Source organism: Cebus imitator, unplaced genomic scaffold (genome assembly GCF_001604975.1).
Source record: "Cebus imitator isolate Cc_AM_T3 unplaced genomic scaffold, Cebus_imitator-1.0 Scaffold51, whole genome shotgun sequence".
NCBI classification, from domain to species: domain Eukaryota; kingdom Metazoa; phylum Chordata; class Mammalia; order Primates; family Cebidae; genus Cebus; species Cebus imitator.
In genome coordinates, this window is record NW_016107366.1 from 7,783,512 (window position 1) to 7,801,543 (window position 18,032).

The 18,032-nt window shown below is 47.0% G+C and overlaps 1 protein-coding gene across 3 annotated transcripts in view; it reads left to right on the forward strand.

Moving 5' to 3' along the window:
* The first annotated feature begins 685 nt into the window (after positions 1 to 685).
* The window catches only part of TBC1D2 (TBC1 domain family member 2), a 61,233-nt gene continuing 43,886 nt past the window's right edge, over positions 686 to 18,032 (forward strand). Inside the window, exons 1-3 of one of the 3 annotated variants that reach the window (XM_037738236.1) lie at positions 686 to 1,971; positions 5,266 to 5,407; positions 12,109 to 12,244. In XM_037738236.1, coding sequence (XP_037594164.1) covers positions 1,339 to 1,971; positions 5,266 to 5,407; positions 12,109 to 12,244 — 911 coding nt within the window. In that variant the 5' untranslated portion in view covers positions 686 to 1,338. The remainder of the gene's footprint in view (positions 1,972 to 5,265; positions 5,408 to 12,108; positions 12,245 to 18,032) is intronic. The other 2 variants (XM_017527827.2, XM_017527830.2) reach the window with 2 other exon arrangements.

The following is an 18,032-nucleotide window of genomic DNA, read 5'->3' on the forward strand; positions in this document are numbered from 1 at the left end:
TGGCATTTAGGAGAAATGCTTCCTGGCTGTAAGACTACAGCCACCTTCCCACCTGTTAAGACTACAAATCCCAGCGACCCATGCAAGTGAGTATCAATTTCATTAGCTTCACCGTGAAGTTGTCTGGCGACGGGTTGGGGTGGGTGGGAAGAAGTGTTATTATCTCCACTTTTAGAATGAGTAAATCACTCAATATTGCATAGTAGGAATCTGAAAATTATGCAACAGAAAATTATGCAAACAGAGCCCTAGCCTTTACCCCCAACCAGCTTCTCGTCAATATCACTGAGTGCGCTCGAGGGTCTCGTTAAAGAAGGCTGAGGGGAAGACGCTGAAGTAAGGGGAGGAGCTGAACAAAGGGCAAGAGAAAGACGGAATTGGGCTCCGCAGCCCTAATGCAGAAATGGCCTTAGGAGGGAAAGGGAGAAGTTTAAGGGGAGACAGATAAAATGAGGCAGCAGTTGAACTAGTCAGTCAAACCCTAAATTCTTTATTTACAAAACGGCCGGGCGCGGTGGCTCTCGCCTGTAATTCCAGCACTTTGGGAGGCGGAGGCAGGAGAATCGCTTGAGTCCGGGAGTTCAAGACCCCGCTCCCACCTACAAAAAAAAAAAAAAAAAAAAAAAAAAATTTAAAACCGCCGGGTGTGGTTTTGCGCAGCGGTGATCCCAGCTACTAGGGAGACTGAGGCGGTAGGATGGCTTGAGCCCGCGTAGTGAGCTCTGATCGCGCTACCGCACTCCAGCATGGGTGACAGAGCCAGACTGTCTCTGAAAATAAAGATAGCAATAACAAGATATAAATAAACAATTGTTTATTTGTACTGCACCCAACTACTCCCCAGGAGTGGCACTGGAATTCCGCAGCGCAGCGGCCGCGCCTGGGCGCCCCAAGCAAAACGACCAGCGCTGTCAGGAGGCGAATGGGAGCCAGGACAGAAAGCTGGGGAGGCCACCGCGGTCAGGCGAGGGACAAGAGGGCCGTTCGCTGTGTCACTGAGGGGGCTGAAGGAACACAGGGGAGAAGGAGCGCAGACAGGGCTCCGGAGCCCCGACAGGGCTCCGGAGCCCCGGGGCCTGGGTGGCGCCTGAAGAAGGCCCTCCCAGCGGCGTTCCTTTCAGCCAATGGCCGCGTGATGCGCCGTCCGACGGTGCCCCACGCGGCACAGGGAGAGAACGAGCGGCCCATCCGGTGCAAGAAAGCACCATCTTTCTAGGTGACTATGCGAACTACCAGGAAAGTGTACTGAGGGACAGGCTTCTTTGCCCGCGGTTAACCTAACTCGGTGCCACCAGGTCTTTAACCGGAAGCCAGGCAGCACGGCTGCCCTCAGTAAAGATGGCTGACAGGCGCGGAGAAAAAGCCGGAAGCCGCCGGGCCCTGGGGGCAGTCAACACCGGGCTGCGGGGGCGTGGCCAGCCGCCTTTCGAGGCGCACGCGCGGCGCCCAGTCCCGACTCTGTGGCGCCCTGGGGGCGGGTCTGCAGCCGGCTCCGTCCCCGCCCAGGTGTCTCCCTTTGGGAAGGTGCCCCCTGAGTCTCCGAAATTTGTCCCTGGTGGTCCCGCGGATCCCTCGTCCCTCCGCGGTCTCCGCCTGGCAGCGATGGAGGGCGCCGGGGAGAACGCCTCTGAGTCCAGCCCCTCCGCCCCCGGGTCCGAAGAGTCTGCCAGGGACCCACAGGCGCTGCCTCTGGAGGAAGAACTGGGGGTCTGCGCCCGGTCCCTGGAGGCGGTCCCCAAGAAACTCTGTGGGTATTTAAGTAAGTTCGGCGGCAAAGGGCCCATCCGGGGCTGGAAATCCCGCTGGTTCTTCTACGACGAAAGGAAATGTCAGCTGTATTACTCGCGGACCGCGCAGGATGCTAATCCCTTGGACAGCATCGACCTCTCCAGTGCAGTGTTTGACTGCAAGGCGGACGCTGAGGAGGGGATCTTCGAAATCGAGACTCCCAGCCGGGCTATTACCCTGAAGGTAAGTTCCTGGAAGGACTTTCTCCTTCCCAGCCGCGTGAGTTCCCCTTTTCTCAGCGCCCGGCTGGGCGCGAGTGTGTGGTGGGACACAGTGAATTGACTGGAACTGTCGTCACCGACGTGTTCTAAGAAGTTTGTGCTTTCCAAGTTGCGTTCACACCCATTTCCTAATTGGATTCCCACAAGGCAGGGAGGACAGACCCATTTTACGTATCAGATGAAGCTGAGTCAGAGGGAGACGAAGGGACTGGCCCGAGGTCGTGCATCTAGAGTGAAGTAGCTTGGAATCCCGTAGTCTTTCTACCTCTCAGTGCTGAATCAAAACTTACTTTTGGGTGTGCCTGACGGTGCAGTTACCTTAACTTTCTTACTTGGGACCTAAGTAAGTCAAAATATGGTCTTTGCAATCCTCTGTCAATGCCAGGATTCTGATATCCTTTTCTTGATGTTTTGGCCAAGGGTAGTGAATGCTGAGAAGAGATTGGCAGGGATTAGGAAGATAAACACAGGTTTCACTGATCAGCCTAGATTGTTCAACTCAGCATGCCTAAACCTGTTTTCCTATCAGCCACAAGTAGTAGGTTTTGTTTTATCATCATGTTTAATTGAGAAAGCCTAAAGCAGTAGAAAAGCCACATTCTTTGAGATCAGACGGGCTTGGATTCAAATTGTATGTTTGCTACCTACTAGCTGTGTGACCCTGGACAAGTTACTTAACCTCTCAGAACCTAGGTGGTTTGTAAGCATTTGACACATCAGAGGCATGTACAAATTGTTGAATTAATTTCATCACCTAGAATACAGCCTGGTACCTAGTGGGGTACTTAATAATTTTTTGTTGAATAAACATACATGCACACACAAGGTGATGGAACCAAGGTCAGAGTGCTCATGTCAAGAGGAAGTGTCCCATAACTTAATTGGAAAGACAGATCTGGGCTAAGTGTTCTATGGACATCAGAGAGGAATGTGCCAGGAGATAGCCTTTCCCACCCCACCCCCATCTTTCCACCCCTCCAACCCCACCTCCAGCTAAGTGGGTATCTATGGATGCCCGCGGATTCAGTTCCCCTTTACTGACTGGGCTTGGCTGGTGACCAGGCTGGGGGACTTTGTTAAAATAATGAAACTCAGGAATCCCTTGCCAGGGGAGGCATTTTCAAGGTCATGTGGTTCCTGGGTCAGTGTGTCTCTTCCACAGGTTGACTGCTGTATACAAGGTCTCCAACACATGGTCTTTATAATACTATTCCATTGGTCCTGGCTCTGCACTAGGCTCTGGGATGTGGAGCTAAAGCACCCCTGCCCCTAGTTCTCAAACAGCTTAAAATCTGGTGGAAGAGACTGACAGAGAAACTGGCATGCACCCTAAGATGTTCTGTAGAGACACTGCAATAAGTCTGCAAGAAGGTGTGGTGACAGGAGTTGTCAGTTCCACTGAGTAGAAGGAGCTAGCCAGAAAGGCATCTGGAGGAGGAACATACCCAAGGATTGAAAGAAGAAATAGATGTTTGGCAAGCAGACAAGAGGTAGAAAGGTATTCCAGGCCAAGAGAGCACCATGGGCAAAGGTAGGAAACCATGTTACAGCCCTGAGTGTCCAGGCAAATCGCACAAACCAGAAAGAGAGGCCCAAAGGATACAGTTGAAGAGCAGAGGCCCGAGGTTGGGGCATTGGCGAGTTAGGCCAAGTAGCAAAAGCCCAGACTGGCTATTAGGTAGAGAAGAAACTAGGGAAATGGCAAGGCTGGTAATCAGGAGAGAGTGACAGCTGAACCAGAGCTGTGGCTGTGGGGAGGGGGACAATGGAGGTGGCTCAGGATAGTAGGGAAGTAGAATGGGGGAGATGTCAGGAGTGGCTGGGGTAACTGGCTGACTGCCTGGTTGGATCAGTCACTGACAGGAGGGAACTCAGGATGAGGAGCCATGGAACATCCAGGTACATGTTCCCTATAGGAGACTCTCAAGTTCCAAAAGGACAGGGACCATGTGTGTTGCCTCACCTCTGTATTCAGTGCCTAGCACTGTCTCTGACACATACGTCAGTGCTCAGTATACCCTGGTCAAATGAATTAATAAAATGGGGTATTTGGGTTTGGCTGGGGCTCATCAGCGATAAGGTCATGGTGAAGACCTGGGAGGTGCTGCGGTCTCTCTGGGAGAGTGCGTGGAAAGATAACACTGGTGGGCATCATTTATCTTACTGATACCTGCATGAGAGCCTGAGGGTCTCTCTCTTTCACAGTCGCCCCCGGCATAGTGCACACCAGTGAACCCTTGCAACAGGGAGCTTGCCACTGTTGCCATGTAGCCTGCTGCTGTTCTCATGAGGCCTTGATTGCAGGCAGCTCTGTGAGATTCCCATCCATGCCTGTGAGCTGTCCATCTTCTGCAGCCCACCTCAACTGATCTCAGGCCTTCTTTACGAAGCCACCAATCTCCTGGACATAAAATTCAACTTTTAGACCAGGGTTCTGGTCTGCAAGTAGGAGGTCTGGGTTCTGAGACCAGCTCTACCACCACATGCCTGGGCGACTTCAGCTCCCTAGTTTCTCCATCTGTAGAAAGAGCTGCTGCTCACTCCTGCCTTGCCTCCCTCCTAAAGAATCCAGGGAGTTATTGTATGTGAAAGCGTGTGTTTGGACCAGCCAGTGCTGGGAGACTGATGACCAGCATTTACCATGAACTTGTTTGGAGGGCCAGAGCACCTGGAAGGTGCCACCATGCCATCAACAATGTGCATGTGGCTTTCTAGTTCCCATTCATATTCATGATACCAGTCCATCCCCAAGGCAAGAAGGTTTAACCGCATTCCACAAAAGGCAGCAAAGACTTGGAGATGTCACACAGGTGAGATACCATCTCACCTGGGAGATGATGATGGTACCAGGACCCCGCTCAAATCAGAATTCAGTGCACCTCCCCTCTCTCACAGCACCTCCAAATTCCTCTCTCAAAGTGAGCACAGTTTTAGCACCTACTGTGTGTCAGATACTGTGTGATGCCCTTGTCTCATTGCATCCTCATTGTCCTATGCAATGAGTGTTATTGTCACCATAGTACAGATGAGGAAACTGAGGCCCAGAGAAGCTAAGGATCTGAGTGGGAGACCAGAGCCTGATGATTTTCTGTGGCCAGGAAGCATGTGGTATTTCAGAGACAGGGACATACCTACAGTGACCTTTTTTTTCTGGGAAAGAGAGCATTCCTAAGCCCCCCACGACCTTCCCCTCTTCCCACACCCAGTGCCACCGTGCAGGCACAGGGCCTTGCCAACTAATCCTTGTGCTCCTCAGGCCGCCACCAAGCAAGTGATGCTGTACTGGCTGCAGCAGCTACAGATGAAGCGCTGGGAGTTCCACAACAGCCCGCCGCCACCTCCCGCTGCCCCTGACGCCGCCCTCGCTGGGAATGGGCCTGCCCTGCACCTCGAGCTAGGTACCCAATGGGCTGCCCACCTGCCCACACACCCAGGGTTCTCATGATTAAGCCTTTACCTTCCTGCTGGGAATGAGAGGGAGTAGCCCTCTGCTAAGGAAGCAGAGAGCCAGGGATCTGACACAAGATTAGTTAGGGCAAGAATTGGGGCTGAGGCCAGTCTGCCTGGGTTCAGATCCTACTCCTATATGATTTTAGGCAAGCTGTTTAACCTTTCTGAGCTTGTTTCCTTCCCCATAAGATGAGGTTTATAAATTATTCCTGCTTCTTAGGGATTTTATGAGGATTAAATGAATTCATATACCTAAAATGGTTAGAGCAATGCCTGCATGTGGTCAGAGCCCAATACGTGTTAGCTACTATTATGATGAGCAGTATGGAAGGCCTCAAGAAATGAAAGTTTCACAGAGTTGCCGTGAGGAGGGTTAATGAGAAAATGTAGTATTGTAGATTTGTGTTTTGAGTTGGGTAGATCAGTGATTTTTATCGTTGGTGTTTCCATAAGATAGAATCCTTTCCCCCCAGATGACTCGCAAATGAAGTTTCCTGATCCCAAATCCTGGATCCTCTCAACGTGGAGAAGTCCAGGAGATCACACCCTCCCACCCCCATGCTGCAGCCAGGAACGTGATTGGCAGGTTTTAGGATTGGTATGGACCACCTCACAGCTACCCCTGCAAGAACACGGAAAATCAGGTCCCAGCACAAAGCCACAGAGTGTCTAAAGTGCTTCATGTACAGTTGACAGGGAGACCAAATAGGCAAGGGCAGGACTTGTTGCCAGGTCCCTCCTGGACCTCTGTACCTGGGTGCCGTGCATGTCCAAAGCTGAGTGCATCTCTTCTGACCCTTCTCCCCCTTTCCCTTCCCTCCCTTTGGTAGATTTTCCCCCATGTTCCACTAAGAGTTGCACTCCACCCTTCCTCAGCTTCACCCAGTGAGTCCAGTCAATCACTGTGATGGCCATTTTTGCCCTCTGATCCACACATCAGACCCAGGCCTTTCTCACTGCCACCACCCAGGTCAGACCTCATCTCTCGAAATCACAGCGGCCTCCTCTCCAGTGTCCCTATGTGCAGGCCTGTGCCAGAACCCATCCCCGTCTCTGCATCCTGAGTGAGCTTTCTTAAGTGAAAACCTGAACCTGTCACTGCCATCCACAGCCACCCACCACCCAATTCCTGCGCCCGACACCCAGGGCCCATCCCTCCTGATCTCACCTCTGCCTGCTCCCCCAGTTCCCCCCTTGGGCTTGATGCTTCAGCAGAGTCTCTGCTCTCTCTCCTTTGTCTGCCAAATTCTTGCTTATTCTCTATGGCCAAGCTCCAGCATTGCCTCCTCCTCTTGCCAGCCTCCTCCTGGAAGCCTTCTCAGACTTTGCCAGCTGGATTCTCTCTGGGCCCTCAACACTTTTTTCAAACACTTCAAGGGACACCTGTTCCGCTGTGTTTTATTAATAATTACCCCGTCCTTGTTCATCTGCACCTGCTAGTCCTTAAGGGTGGGACCGTTTTTTTGTTGTTGCCTGTGTTACCTCCCTGATGACCTACCTGGCACATTGAATATTTGTGGAGTGAATACACTAAACTTTATAATTAAATGAGGAAAGAAATGTAAATCCCAGGCCGGGCGCGGTAGCTCACGCCTGTAATCCAAGCACTTTGGAGGCCAAGGCGGGCGGATCACCTGAGGTCGGGAGTTCAAGACCAGCCTGACCAACATGGTGAAACCCCATCTTAAAAAAAAAAAAATGGGCTGGGTGCGGTGGCTCACGCCTGTAATCCTAGCACTTTGGGAGGCTGAGGTGGGTGGATCACCTGAGGTCAGGAGTTCAAGACCAGCCTGGCCATCATGGTGAAACCCCATCTTTAAAAAATAAATAAATAAATAAATAAATAAATAGAAGAAATGTAAATCCCTTAGCATAACTTCAAGCACATAGTAAGTGCTCAATACATGGGAGTCATCCTAATAATACTGTTGTTCTGTGTGTACTTGACTGTATATACAACACACCCATGCTGTTACTGTCATAATAGTATATGCACACACATATATGTGTGCTATTACTGTTATAATAACTGTTCCTTTTATTCTTAATAATCATTAGTCATTTCTTTGGAATTTCTTTTGAAGGTTATCCTTGTTTCTGCATTCCACCCCCCACCCCCATCTGCCAGGGAGCCAGACAGTCCTGGCTTTGCAGAATACTGTGGCCTAAATTGATGCTGCTGCAAAGGTCAGCCTCAGACTAGACACCAGGAGAAACCTTTGCAATAATAGAATTCCTGTGTGTCTTGAACTGAAATGTGAAGCAGCACATTGTGAAAGCATGGCTCTGGGATCCTCAGCCCTCTTCTGCTGTGGTGAACCTGTTGCAGGTTCTTTAATTCTATGGCCTTGCTTGCACACAGTGGGCCTCTTCTAGGCCAGCCCCTGCTGTGGGCATTGGAGAAAGGGATGGAGTTGCTGTGATGACCTGGGTCTCCATCTCCTGAGGAGGACGCTGCCTAACACTCGGGAAGCGGGGACCTGAGCTTCTCTTCTTGAAGCCTTTCCTTGCCTTGCAGCAAGGCTGCACTCTCCTCCCAGACCCAGGGTACGGCAAAACCTTCCCAGCTCCCGCAGAAAGACGTTTCTGGTGTCTTGGGCAAATCAGCAAGGCCTGGATTAGCCATGTGGAGCAGGCTGCCCCACCGTGCCAGCCTCCACCCTTCCTGAGGAAGCAAGGGCCCGCTTCTGGGTCATTGAAAACCTCCTGACCCATGTGTGACTCTGAGTCAGAGACTCCTGGTAAAAAGTGTCTCGTCATTGCTCTTGAGCCATCTGCAAGGCATGTTCTCTCCTGCTTTTAAGCATTTGCAGCTTCATGTTATACTTAACCTAAGCAATGGTCTCTGCAGAGCCAAGAAAGATCAAAGAGAACCCAAGAGATTTATAATAATAAGAATAGCAGGTTGCCACAGTAAGCTACAGTTTACAAAGGACCTGTATAAATGTGTACCTTCATAAAATGTGCCTGCTGCCCCAACATTTTACATGCATCATCTTATTTAATCCTCACAACAATTTTATAGGGTCGTTGGTACTATTTCCATTTCATAGACCAGGAAACTAAGGCTCAAAGAGTTCAAGAGACCTGTCCTAGGTCATGTAGTAAGAACATGTCAGTGCTGAAATTCAAACCCTAGGCTTCCGACTCATAACCTGCCCTCCTGAAGCTGAGGGGCAACCAGGCATCTGTCCAGGGCCCTCTAGGGAGGCAGTGACCTCCTAGGTCAGGCCCTGTTTTTGTCTAGGTGGTGACTTCTTCCCACTGGTGGTGGGGCAACCCTCAGAGCTCATGCAATGGGAGAATTACAAATAAATGCTTTTGAAAATTCTCTGCAATCACTCATGGAGAGCATTTCTCCAGGATGCCCCCGACCAGAGCCTCAGGTCATCGATTCTGCCTCCTGCGGGAAGTGCTGGTCTCTGTTGTGGCATCGGCATCATGTGCCTTGCACATTCCTTTGCACTGGGAGCTTGTGTCTTCATGGGCAACCCCTCCTGTCTTAGATGATCTGCTTGTTAGAAAGGCTGCTCTGATAAGCCACACGGTTTAGTGGGAAAAGCAAAAGTGAGGACTGCGTTTGAGTCTATAACTGTGTCACCTGCTAGCTTTGACCTTGGCCTCAAAACTCACCCTCTCTGAGTTGCTATTTCCTTATTGGTAAAACCCAACAGTGATTTAAAACAAACAAACAAACAAAAAAACCCCAGGACTTGGCTCTTTGTAGTCTCAGAGTTAACCTGGGGCCACAGGTGGCTCTTAAAGGAAAACAGACCTTAGCATTTAGGGAAGTACTTGCTAAGATACCAAAATCTTAGAAAAACTGTTTTTTTTGTTTGCTTTGAAAGAGAATAAGATGGTTAAAGTATTGATAAATAAAAAAACTTTATTTATTTTGAATCAGCTTAGAGTCTGGCCTAAAGGCTACTTCGAAAGATGTGAGTCCATAATATGGGGCTTTATGGCTTTCTAAACATTTTTGTGTACTTTAACTCTGAAGGAGACAAGGTAGAGAGTATTATTCTTGTTTTTCTTTTATTCTTTTTTGTTGTTGTTGAGATGGAGTTTTGCTCTTGTTGCCCAGGCTGGTATGCAGTGCCGCAATCTCAGCTCACTGCAACCTCACCCTCCCAGGATCAAGCAATTCTCCTGCTTTGGCCTCTCAAGTAGCTAGGATTACAGGCACTTGCCACCACACCTGGCTAATTTTGTATTTTTAGTAGAGATAGAGTTTCTCGATGTTGGTCAGGCTGGCCTCAAACTCCCAACCTCAGGTGATCCGCCTGCCTCAGCCTCCCAAAGCACTGGGATTACAGGCATGAGCCACGATGCTCGGCCTCTTGTTTTTTTTGTCTTTAAAGCATTTGTGTGTCTGGTGTCTGGAAAGCAGCCACTCTCAGAAGGCAGGGTTTTTTGGCCTCTTTTTTTTTTTTTTTTTTTCAAAGTGATTTGCAAACGGGTTACTGCACCCTCCCCCCAGAAACAGGGCTCAGCTTCAGGTCCTCCACTCAAAGCCAGATTCAGTTTTTCAGCCTCAAACCCCCAGGGGCTCTGGTTTCCATCGGGATGAAACTTACCATCAGCCACTTACCCACAACCCTCTGCTATTTGACCTTCCCCACCCCATCTCCCCTGCCTTCCTCCTGCAAACTCAGCTCTGGGTCTGAAGCCCCTTACTGTTGCCTGTATGCTCTGCACAGAAAGATCCTTCCTGGCCCTCCTGCAGGTCCAAATCAAATCCAGTCCTTAAGGCCCAGCTGCAGTGCCCCTCCTCCAGGAAGTTTTCCCTGACCTGGATTGGAAGGACTCTGTCTCCACCTTCCAGAGCAGCCCTTACCCCAGTACCCGGGGTTCCCCATGTGTGCCTTTCTTCCTTCCTGGCTCCTTAGGCTGGGAGCTTCTGCTTTGATTAATCTCACTTTCTCCAGCCCCACTTGCAAGCCTCAGGGTAAACACCCAATCCATATTTGGTGAGAGGATTAATTGAAGAGAGGACCTCAAAGAGGTGGATTTGAAGAGTGTGAGTACTGGCCATCCTGCCAGATCTGATGGAGCCTGTTAGGAATTTACAAATATACTCTCTGTTGTTGTTTGAATTATTGTAAAGTTTCTTGAGTAGATTGAACAGCTCCCCCAGCCCCCATCATTATATTTAATATTTTTATACCTATACCCTTTTTGCAGATATAGTGCAAAAGCAATTCTCCACTCCTAAATATTTCAGTCTCCCAGTAAGAGGGCTCCAAGTGGAAAGTCTCAGGGCCTGTCTCATCAAGCCCATACCACCGCATAAGTGGTCCTGGCTCTTTTCCCCTGTTCTAGCACTCAAAGTTAATTTCTAAATATTTCACCTCCTCTCTTATACTTCAGATAATTTCCTTAGCTTTGAAAACTTGCTTAGCATTAAACATTTTGAAGTCACTCGCTGTAGAAGAATCATTGTTTAAACAGCACATTTGGAAGACTAAAAAAAAAGAACTATAATCCTGTCACCCAGAGGCAGCCAGTGTTGACCTTATGTTACGGCCTCCTGCCTGCCTTTTATTTAAACATGTTTCAGATCATATAATACTATAAAATGTCCTACTCATTCTTTTTAATACTTAGTAGTGTAACCCTAATATTTGCCTGTGTTTTAAAATCTCTTTATAAACATCTATTTTTGACAAATATTCATTTTTCTGTTTATAAGTAATTTTTTTCCAAAAATTTTGGAAAAAGTAAAAAAACAATGAGAAGAGCCTCACTTCAAATCCCATCATGCAGCTCAAACCGCTGTTAAGATTGTGGAGTATATTTCTCTGAAACTTTTTCTGTACAATTGAGATAATACTCTAACCCCAATTGTTGTTGTTGTTTTTTTTTGAGACAGGGTCTTGCTCTGTTGCCCAGGCTGGAGTGCAGTGGTGCCAACTCAGCTCACTGCATCCTCTACCTCCTGGGCTCAAGTGATCGATCCACCCACTTCAGCCTCCAGAGTAGCGGGGACTACAGGCACGAACCAGCACACCCGGCTAATTTTTCTGTTTTTTGTAGAGATAGGGTTTTGCCATGTTGCCCGGGTTGGTCTCGAACTTTCAGCTCAAGTGACCCCCCCTTCAGCCTCCCAAAGTGGTGGGATTACAGGTGTAAGCCACAGCACCCAGCCCTCCAATTTTTTTTTTAATCTGGCTTTTTCCACTTAATAATATATTCCATACAGGTTTCCCTGTGTATAAGTATTTAGTCACATCATTTTAAATGATTAATATTCTATTGCATGAAGACATTCTGATATACTTAACCTATTCCAGGTTTCTAGATCTTTTCCAACTTGAGGCTTATGTGACAATGCTGGAATGAACCTCTTGGCACATAAAGTTTTGTCTGCATTTCCATCTTTAGGATGCACTCTCAGATGCAGAATTAACTGTAGGTCTGCATATTTTTAAAGGGTTTGCAGGAGGGCTATACCAACAAAATGCATCATTTTACTGGCTGCAGAGCATTTTGTGAAAAGCCTCTTTTGCTGCTGTCAACCTACCTTCCCCCTACAACTCTCCAGCTCCAGCCCGTTCCTAGTCAGGGCTGCATCCATAGCATCCCACCTGACAAGTCTTTCCAAGGGCAGTGCCCCCGGCTGATTGATTTCCCTTTTCTTTCTTCCCAGGGCAAGAAGAGGCAGAGGTGGAAGAGTTCCTGTGCCCTGTGAAAACACCCACTGGGCTGGTGGGTGAGGCAGCTGCCTTGCAGCCTTTCCCTGCCCTTCAGAATATTTCCCTCAAGCACCTGGGAACAGAAATACAGTAAGTGCAGGCAGCCCATTCAGTGAAGCTTTACCCGCTATGATTCCCCTGCAGGGAAGTGGGCCTGGGGAGAGGGTTATGAGCTTTATTTTCAATTAATTACATCATCACTTTAAAGTATTACATCTGGCCAGGTGTGGTGGCTCATGCCTGTAATCCCATCACTTTGGGAGGCTAAGGCTGGCAGATCACCGAAGGTCAGGAGTTCGAGACCAGCCTGGCCACTGTGGCGAAACCCCATCTCTACAAAAAATACAAAAGTTAGCCCAGCATGGTGGTGGGCGCCTGTAATCCCAGCTATTTGGGAGGTTGAGGCAGAAGAATCGCTTGAACCCAGGAGGCAGAGGTTGCAGTGAGCCAAGATTGTGCCACTGCACTCCAGCCTGGGTGACAACAGTGAGACTCCATCTCAAAAAAAAAAAAAAAATACCTTCATTGTTCTGATTGGAAAAGTAGTATACATGCATTGTAGGAAATCAGAAACATCTGGAAAGGTATAAAAAATTACCCACTAGATGAGGTGGCTCACAGTCCCAGCTACTAGGAAGGCCGAAGCGGGAGGATCACTTGGTTATAAATAAAGTTTTTTTTTTTTTTTTTGAGACAGTTTTGTTCTTGTCTCCCAGATTAGAGTGCAATGGGGCAATCTTGGCTCACTGCAACCTCAGCCTCTCAGGTTCAAGCAATTCTCCTGCCTCAGCCTCCCAAATAGCTGTGATTACAGGTGACTGCCACCACACCCACTAATTTTTGTATTTTTAGTAGAGACGGGGTTTCACCATCTTGGCCAGGCTGGTCTCAAACTCCTGACCTCAGGTGATCCACCTGCCTTGGCCTCCCAAAGTGCTGGGATTACAGGCATGAGTCACTGAGACTGGCCAATAAAGTATTTTCAAAATTATCCATAATCCCATCACCCAGACAAATATTCTTAGCATTTGTTATATCTCTTACCACTACATTTTCTATATACATGTTGCATAATTGAGATCATATTGAATGTGATATAGTGATGGTTTCACAAATGTCTATACATGTCAAAAGCATCAAATTATTCATTTTTAACATGTGCAATTTGTTGTGTCAATCATATCTCAACTACTTTTTAAAATAATATATATGTGTATATATATATATATATATATATATATGCACACGCACACACACCTTACTATTGTCAGGGTTTGGTTTAGATAATTTCTAAGAAGGTAGCAGTATGGACCAGCTGTGGTGATTCATGCCTGTAATCCCAACACTTTGGGAGGTCAAGATAGGAGGATCACTTTAGGCCAGGAGTTCAAAACCAGCCTGGGTAACATGGTGAGACCCTGCCACCACAAAAAGTAAAATAAGAAGTTAGTCAAGCATAGTGGCATGTGCCTATAATTCCAGCTACCTGAGAGGCTGTGGTAGGGGGATCACTTAAGCCCAGGAAGTCAAGGCTGCAGTAAACCATGATTTTAATACCACTGCATCCTAGCCTGAGCAACAGAGTGAGACCCTGTCTCAAAAAACAAATAAATAAATAAATAATAAAAGGCAGCAGTGGGGCCTGGGCTTTGGAAGCAAACTGCCTGGGTTTGTATCCTGGCTCTACCAGTCATGGCTGTGCTGCTGTTGACAAGCTGTTTCTCAGTGCTTTGCTTACCTTGTTAATAAATGTAAATACAATAGCACTTGCCTTATAAGCTTAGCATGGTAAATAAATGGGTTAATGCATGCAGACTGCTTTAGAACTGTGCTTGGCAGTCTTAAGCATGCAATACATATTAGCTGCTGCTGCCCTTGTTACTCTAGTTGAAGGAATCTTGGCTCACCACAACCTCCGCCTCCCGGGTTCAAGCGATTCTCCTGCCTCAGCCTCCTGAGCAGCTGGGATTACAGGCATGTGCCACCACACCTGGCTAATTTTGTAATTTTAGTAGAGACAGGGTTTCTCTATGTTGGTCAGGCTGGTCTCAAACTTCCAACCTCAGGTGATCCACCCACCTCAGCCTCCCAAAATGCTGGGATTATAGGCGTGAGCCACCACACCCAGCGGAGAAGCAAGTTTTAGGGAAAAGAAGATGAGTGTTCTTGGCGTCTGCTGGCTGGAGGTAGACCTGCCCCACAGGCATTTAGATGGAATGACCTGGAGCCCAGGAGAGAGATCTAAGCTGGAGAGACAGGCTTGATGGGTATAGGGCATGGTTGAGCCCCCCAGGGTGAGCGGATATGGAGGGCACCCTGCAGGAGATGACCTGTTGGGAGGAGCTGCAGGGAACTGGGTGCATTGGGAGCATGCTGGGGTAGAGAGGGAGCCTGAGAAGTCCAGCTGTCCAGCCAGCATGCACCCAGGGCAGTCTCACCAAGATTAAGCTGAGCCTATGCCTGATAGACGCCACAGCAGCAGAAGTGGAACATAGAAAATGCAGAGACCTTTGGTTCAATTCATTCACATAAGAGAACGGTGGGGAAAAAAAAAAAAAGCAAAGACCAAGAAAGGAAGGAAGTTTCAAAGGGTCAGAGAGCAACTTCCCTCCTGTAACTTGTCATAGCCCACAGAAAATGTCAGGCTACTTTGCAAGAGAAGTGCCCTGGGCTGCTAAGAGCCCCAGACAACTTGTTGAGATCAGAGCTGCTTTTGTGCCCTACACCCCTTTGCTCTGGCTAGTCTTGGAGCTTGCTGTTCGTGCTCCCATGAGCCCATGTCGTAATCGGGGGTGGGGGGGCGGATAGGGAGCTTCCTGAGCACTGCACTACGTTAGGTGCTTTATGCTCTCAAGTTGTCTGGATAAACCTGTGAAGTGTTATCATCACATGCTTATGTTCTCAAACCATGGAGTTAGACATCCAGGGCTGCTCAGCCCCACCACCTACTTGTTCTGTGGTTTGGTTACTTATCCTCTTTGAATCTGTTTTCCTCTCTGTCCAATGGGGATGATAATAGTACTTAACTTTATTGGTCTTGGGAGGATTAAATGAGTGGAAGACATCATAGTGTTTCGCTTAGAACTTGAGCAATGGAAGGGGCCATCCAGTGTTCATTATGGATATGTTCATCATCCCCATTGCAGATGAGGAGACTGTGGCTCAGGGAGTAGAAGGAAACTTCCCAGGCTTATTAAAGGGAATCAATGAAAAATTGCAAAGCTAACATACTTAATGGTAAAAGACTGAATATTTTCTCCCTAAAATCAGAATAAGACAAGGATGTTCACTCTGGCTGTTTTTATGCAACACTGTTCTGGAGGCTTTAGCCAGGCCAATTAGGCAAGAACATGAAATTAGGCATCCAGATTGGGAAGGAAAAAAATAAAACTATATTTGCAGTTGACGCGACTTTTGTATTCAGAAGATCCTAAGGAAAAACTATTAGAGGTAAGAAATTAGTTCAGCAAGGTTGCAGGATTCAAGATCAATATAGAAATATCAGTTGTATTTCTATACCCCTGTAGTGAACAGTCCAAAATAAAATTAAGAAACATTCCATCCACAATATTAGAAAAAGAATTACATATTTAGGAATAAATTTGACAAAAGTAGTACAAAATGTATGCTCTGAAAACACCAAACATTGCTTAAAAAAAAAAAAAATGCTTAAAGAGCTGGAAAGATATCTCATGTTCGTGGATCAAAAGACTTAATACTGCTAGGCTTCCAGGTCCATCCTGCAGACCCTGGGCCAAGCAATGGATGAAAGGAGTACTCTGGGCCGGGCGTGGTGGCTCACGCCTGTAATCCCAGCACTTTGGGAGGCCAAGGCAGGTGGATCACAAGGTCAAGAGATCAAGACCATCCTGGTCAACATGGTGAAATCCCGGCTCTACTAAAAATACAAAAATGAGCTGGGCATGGTGGCCCACATCTGTTGTCCCAGCTACTCAGGAGGCTGAGGCAGGAGAATTGCTTGAACCCGGGAGGCGGAGGTTGTGGTGAGCCGAGATCGCGCCATTGCACTCCAGCCTGGGTAACAAGAGCGAAACTCCGTCTCGAAAAAAAAAAAAAAGGAGTACTCTGACACAGGCATGCAGTGTAAGAGCAGCTAGGGGTCTGCTAGGCTCTAGTGGCCAAGTTGCAGCAGCCCCAAAAAGCTGGAGCTCACTGCAACCTCTACCTCCCGGGTTCAAGCAGTCCTCTGCCTCAGCCTCCCATGTAGCTGAAATTACCACCACACCAGCTAACTTTTGTATTTTTAGTAAAAATGGGGATTTACCATGTTGACCAGGGTGGTCTCGAACTCCTGACCACAGGTCTGCCTGCTTGGCCTCCCAAAGTGTTAGGATTACAGGCATGAGCCGCCACAACCAGCTGAATTGTACACTTTAGGTGAATTGTATGATTTGTGATATCTGTTTCAATAAGGCTGTGTGTGTGTGTGTGTGTGTGTGTGTGTGTGTGTGTGTGTGTGTATGTATTTGATTAGAACATGTAGGTCCTTTTGGGAAAGGGCAGGAGAAGAATGAGCAAATCTTGAGCTCTGATTATGTTCCTGACCATCATGTTCTGCACTTACGTGAATCATCTCATTTAATTTGTGGAAGGAGACAGCCTTGATTTCTCAGTAAAGGGAAGGCACCTTTTAACAATCAGTGTCTTACAAGTTCAACAAATAATCACCCGAAGATTCATTAGTTTGAACAATGTTTAGCCTTTTCTATTTTGGGAGTCATGTATTTCTATTTATTCAGCAATCACTTCAAAAACTTTACTCTGCATATTTAAGTCTTAAAGCTGAGACTTTCTGCTTTTCTCTTAAACAACCATAAGGACATCAAAACTTCCATGAAACCAAGTCTTCCTTATGTTTTATTGTCGCCCAATCTTTTAGCTCTGTCTTGGTTCACTCCCCTAATTAAACATTATTTGTTTGTTTGTTTACGGTAGATGTTTGCTTAGATTTATCCTCATGTTTTCTGATTTCTTTGCTTATAGTTCCTTCTTGCATGCAGAATTTCCTATGGGGATCATTTTTTTTCTTCCTCAAGAACTTCCTCTAGAAGTTCCTTTAGTGGAGAGCTGTTGGTAGTAAACTCAGTTTTTTTCTTTGTCTGAAGAAGTATTTCACTTTCACTCTTGACAGTTATTCAGGGAATACAATTCTCAGCACATTGACTATCTTATTCTGGTGTCTTTTTGCTTCTGTTATTGCTGTAGTGAAGTTGGCTAATGGTCTAGTTGTCATTCCTTTGCAAACCACCTGTCTGGCTACTTTAAAAATGGAATTCTCTTTGTTTTTGACATGGATTCTTCTTAATTTTTCCTGCTTGGGGTAGGTGTGGAATAGAATACAGAGGCCAGAAATAAATCAAATCTGAAGGTTCCTATGAGCCATTGTCTCTTTATTTCCTCTCCCCGTTTTCTTTGTTCTTTCCTTAGCAAGCTCTGATTAAACATATATTAAAACCCATGGTGCTTCACAGGCGGTCTAAGAACCAACAGCATCAGCATCACCTGGGGGCCTATTACAAATGTAAATTCTTCACCCCAGACCTACTGAATTAACTTCTCTGTAGGTGGGACCAAGAATCTCTTTTTAACATGATCTCCTGTTGATTCTTAAGCACACTAAAGTTTGAGAAATACCATACAGTTAAACTATTTCATTCTATTCTCTGTATCTCTTAACCTCTCTGTCATATTTGCTATATCTAATTCTTTGCTGACTGCTGGGTAATTTATTTATTAAAGATCTTTCAGTTCACCAGATTTTCCCATTGTGTCTAATCTTCTGTTTAATCATTGGGTTTTATAGTTATATAAATATATATATATATATAAAGATTGCATTTTACATTTTTATAAATTT